Raw genomic sequence first — 5,248 nt, forward strand, 5'->3', positions numbered from 1 at the left:
CTCCCCTCAGCCTCCTCTGCTCCAGGCTGAACCCCCCCAGCTCCCCCAGCCGCTCCCCAGCAGCCTGGGGCTCCAGACCCCTCCCCAGCTCCGCTGCCCTTCTCTGGACACGCTCCAGCCCCCCCAGGTCCTTCGGGGAGGGAGGGGCCCAACCCTGACCCCAGCCCTCGAGGGGCGGCCCCCCCAGTGCCCAGCACAGGGGCACGCTCCCTGCCCTGCTCCTGCTCGCCACATCACTCCTGAGACAAGCCAGGAGCCATCTATGCTCCTGGCAACTTTTAAAATGTTCAAACTGAATTTCTACAGAGTTTTGCATGGTTTGAGGAGGAATAAAAGAATCCAAACTACATCACAAGTAATATTCTCAGAAAGTAATAAAGAGGGTGGGGGGAAAAAAGAGGATTTTGACAGATTACAGTCAGAATTCAAGCACGGCCAAGGCAACTCTCTCACATGAGAATAATACAGATGCCAAGAAATAAGCTCTACTTTGCACATTCAATTCAAGTTGTCTTTCAGCGTGAAATCAGGCATGGAAATATCACCTATTAGAGCTCCAGCTTCAAATGTAGCTTTTCCAATCCATTTCTTTAAGGAAGCACACCAAAGTGCATCAGCTTTCCTTGCCCGCCACACTATACAGCAAATATTCACTAGGTCAGACCAGATAACATTTTATTACCTGCTGCATTTGCTGCTGGAGCCTCTTTCTTTGCGTAGTGTCCAGAACAAGGCTCTGAAGAGGCTTCTCATTTTGAGGTTTTGATTTTTCTATCTCTTGTGGTGGCTTGATTGAGGACTTTTTCATTCTCAACTGCTCAAGCTGCTCCTTCACCGTCCGGTGTTGTTCATTCAGTAAATTGGCCAGAGGCTCTTCAAATCTATTTGAGATCAGGCAGACCGACATATAATAAGCATATGATTTAATAACCGTTCACATTTATTTAGAATATTTTACTTTGTACCTGGGATGCACAGTTTAAGAGCTATCATCCCTGCACTACTCAACACTTTGACAGTGTCATTTAACTTGGAAAACCAGATTTATTTACACAGCTGGCTTTAATCTACCACAGCACTGTTGCAGTTCTGGGATGCAATGCTTCAACTGTTTATTCCAAGAACAGGCTTGTCCACCATTCCCAATCACCTCCCATATGTTCCACTCAAGTGCTCAGATACTCTCAACAGCAATCAGGATTGAGGATAATCCAGAATGCATTAGAACCAATCCTATCTAACTTGTATCATCAGGCAAGGTCTGAACCCAAGGTGTTATGGGTGGCAATTTACCATGAGGGTCTCCAGAAAAATCACACTGACTCAAATGCTGTTACTTAAAAAAAAAAAAAAAAAAAGAAGTATTATCTAGCTTTATGCAGAGTACTCTACTAAACATCTGCTGATACTACAGTAAGAGCTACTCCTGTAGCAGAAAGGAAGATGTACAAATCACCGTCCTTTCAAAACCAGCTTCAACTATCCCCTGCCTTATGACAGATTTGGTTTTATTTCAGCTACACCAGTTAATATTCTGATTTCTGCCTGTTTTCAGCTTCCCTTCTGTAATAGGCCTGAAGTCAGTTCCAAGTAAAGTTGTTCCATGATGCTTCTAGTGCAAGGTATCATAAAAACAACAATAAACTTAGCAAATGGATGTTTTGCTACAAAACAACTTTAAGAATCCTGTATACAGACAAAAGAAACCGCCCACCAAAAAAAATGAACACAACTATTCATTACCGAAGAGAAATACATACAGATAATAAGTGAGAATGTAAAGTTGCCCTGCTTTTAGTCTGTAGCTGGTTTAAGAATTGCTGCACTCCCCTCTGGTACTGCTCATCCCAGAGAGAGTATCGAGGAACTCCAGCCTTCATTTTAGCTCCTTTCCCAAACAGATGCAGCTTGATCTCGAGCTGATCTGCCCCATAAACAAGGAGACACCATTCATACTGCAGTTTCTGTACTCGGTTAAGAGAACTCTTTAGACCCTTTCCCCTTCAAGGCACTGTTCCAAGCAAAACCCACACCGAAAAATCATCACAAGCCAATTTCCAAACTTTATAGTTGTTTCAGACCTAGGCCTCAGCTATCTCATGCAGCCTTCTTCCTTAGAAAGGTCACCATTACATCCAAGCTATTTACTTAAGATAAGGTGACACACTTGGTCAAACCAGTTCCTCAGGCATTTCTTGTCATCAAAAAAATGTAACTTTACCCATCCCCTTAACAATAAAAAATTTAAAAAATAAGATAAAGACAAGAAAACTGTTATTTTTCTGAAATTATTTCAGAACATGACACCCACCACCACAGTGTAAAGCACAAGGATTTGTCAAGCACTGGAAAGGGCTGCCCAGGGAAGGGGTCGAGTCCCCAGCCCTGGGGGGATTTAACAGCCGGGCAGAGGCGGTGCTGAGGGCCAGGGTTTGGGGGTGGGATGGCAGGGGTAGGGGAGCGGTTGGGCTGGGGGAGCTTAAAGAGCTTTTCCGACCTAAACGGTTCTATGACCAAGAGAGCTAGAGTGGCTACCACTTTGAGGTCGGGACCTTCTTTGCACAGGTCCTACACAGCTTTGATCACACATGCAGCAACATCCCAGTATCCACTGGTTCTCTACTTTGAAATATCATCGCCAGTCAGGCAATATCCTGCTCCACTAACTACTGGTGGTTTAATGGCTGAAGTGACTTAGCAGGTAGTGAAGCAATTTTTTTTTTCCAGAAGAGTTAGTCTAATAAGAGGGGTTATGCGTGAAATACTGAGAAATAAATACAACTTAAATACAGAGGGATGGTATATACAGCATGGAGATTAAAGAAGCAGGAACAGAATGCTCCACTAGAGGTGATGGATTGTTGGAATAGATCACCATCCTGAAAGACCTTGGCTGTTTTCAGCTACGATACAGAACAGCCGGCACCAATCTTTTAGTGCAGGCATTCTTGCTGTCTCTTTCTGAACAGTTACTTTTTCATTGCTGTCATCATCATCTTCAGATGCATCACAATCAGTAAAGTCAAACGTGGCAGAAAAAAGGGGTTGTTAAGTGTTCAATCTCATAAATGGCTCAGAGCTTTCAAAACAGTGGCCTCTGCTGAAAAGGCATTCTCTCTTTGGTGGATGGCGAAGTACAGCTGCAGGTAACCAGAGAGAGTTGTTATTTTTCCATTTTATGACCAGAATCAAATGATCCTACCTAAGGGCTTGTGGTGTATTAAAATTTGGTCGTGACTCTGTAACATTATCTTCATCTTCTGGACCTTCATCTTCCATGTTCGAGAAACCCATCTCATCCTGAAACTGATAGCAAATGTGTAACAAGTCAGGAATAGAAAGCTCAAGCAGTACATTTACCACCAAATGCCTTCAGCTCATGATAATCCTCTTAGCACAGACATTCATCTCTGCAGGGACTTATGGAAATTCCTATATATGTTCCTTCCCAAGGCTAAAAATTACACTTTGATGGTAGGGCCCCTTGCACACAGTCAGCACTAAGCATCTTGCAGAGACCACCCCTTCATGGCTTTAGAGATTTCATGTCAGATCCGAGAAAGACCTAGTCTTCAGTGCTAGACCCAATTTATCACTTACTGTCTCAAACAGCTCCTCCATCAGTTCATTCACTTCCTTTTCTGCAAGTAAAATTAAAAAGAACTATGAAGATGCCTTTTCTAAGAAACACTTCACAATCCTGTCATAACACCAAGTCATTTAAGGAATCTCTCTTGCAAAGGGAAACCCTCCCCTTGCAAAGAGAGGACCAAGAAGTAAAGGTCCCTGCTATTATATCCATTTTTAATGCTGGGCCCCAAAAAACTTCAGCTGAGACCATTTTGATTCAAAAACATCATATAAAAACTAACTTTCAGAATTAAAATTTTAAGTTATGTAACCTTGTAATAAGACCTAAACCAAGCGTGCTGTATTTAAGACACAAAGCGCTATGTTTATGAAAACTAACTCCAAGATTGAAAGGACTTGGAGAAAATTTAATTACACTCAAGTCATAACGCAAGCATTCAATTTGAATTGGCTGAAAGTTGGAAAATTGGAAGATGGTACTATCACAAAAGTATTGTTCTTCAGTCTTTGCTCTGGAAGAAAGTTGCATCTGATAGCCCAGCAGCTCTGGCTAGATCCTTTCACGCGCTCACAGAAAGCCAGCTTTGCACAGAAAAGCTGTTCAAGTCAGCAGACAGATTTTTTAATTAGCCTACACTGGCAAATCTTTGCAACAAAATGCTCACTTTTCAAAACAAGTTACTAATCCTAACGAGAAAGGAGGTGGGATTCCCGAAGAACTTACTGGTAATTCTCACAGCACGATCATTTCTGAAGTCTTCTGTGTCTGGTTCATCCAGATCTTCCAGGAAGTTGTACTCAGGGTCATCATCATCATCTGCTTCATCTAGTAAAGAAGTGTGTTTTGAAACATCATTACCCTGCCCCCCAGAGCACTCAGTAGCCAGAGGCAGAAACACTTTGTTTACTGCCTGACCTGGCACAAAGAGGGCTACGATTGGTGCTTGAAATTACAGAATCCCAGCATGGCCAGGGTGGGAAGGGACCTCCAGAGATCACCCAGTGCCACCCCCCTGCCCAAGCAGGCTCACCCAGAGCAGGGGGCACAGGACAGCGGCCAGGCGGGGGTTGAAGATCTCCAGAGAAGGAGACTCCACAGCCCCCCTGGGCAGCCTGGGCCAGGGCTCGGGCACCCTCCAAGTCAACAAGTTCTTCCTCCCGTTCAACTGGAACCTCTTCTGCTTCAGGTTGTGCCCATGGCGCCTTGGCCTATATATTCTTTTGTACGGAAGCGGTATCAAGCCCATCCTCTTTTCAAACTGTGCTACTAGCATGCTTATTTGTAGCCATTCCCATTTAGAAAAGCTGGATTTATTCTCTGTGACCTGAGTTTCAGGTAAATTTAGAAAGAGTGAAGTAGTATTATTTCAATTTGTCTTTTATATTCAATTTGCACAAATGTAAGCAACTGGTAAATTCAGTACAAAAGGAATTCAAGCCCCAAAATTTGTTCTTGTTTCTTCTGAAAGAACAAAATAGTTGTTTCTACCAAAACCCTACCCTGGGCTGCATCAGGAGAAGCGTGGCCAGCGTCGAGGGAGGGGATTGTGCCCCTCTGCTCTGCTCTGGGGAGACCTCCCCTGGAGCCCTGCGTCCAGCTCGGGAGCCCTCGGCACAAGGAGGACATGGAGCTGTTGGAGCGGGGCCAGAGGAGGGC

At 44.1% G+C, this 5,248-nt stretch overlaps 1 protein-coding gene across 4 annotated transcripts in view; it reads right to left on the reverse strand.

Moving 5' to 3' along the window:
* Positions 1-5,248, reverse strand: part of GON4L (gon-4 like) — a 32,567-nt gene that overhangs the window by 17,773 nt on the left and 9,546 nt on the right. For all 4 annotated transcript variants that reach the window (XM_035903934.1, XM_035903933.1, XM_035903932.1 and 1 more), the window contains 4 exons: positions 4,316-4,417; positions 3,601-3,641; positions 3,203-3,306; positions 683-881 (listed from right to left, as the gene is read on the reverse strand). In XM_035903934.1, coding sequence (XP_035759827.1) covers positions 683-881; positions 3,203-3,306; positions 3,601-3,641; positions 4,316-4,417 — 446 coding nt within the window. The remainder of the gene's footprint in view (positions 1-682; positions 882-3,202; positions 3,307-3,600; positions 3,642-4,315; positions 4,418-5,248) is intronic.

This window comes from Egretta garzetta, unplaced genomic scaffold (assembly GCF_000687185.1).
Source record: "Egretta garzetta isolate BGI_Z169 unplaced genomic scaffold, ASM68718v1 scaffold141, whole genome shotgun sequence".
NCBI lineage: Eukaryota > Metazoa > Chordata > Aves > Pelecaniformes > Ardeidae > Egretta > Egretta garzetta.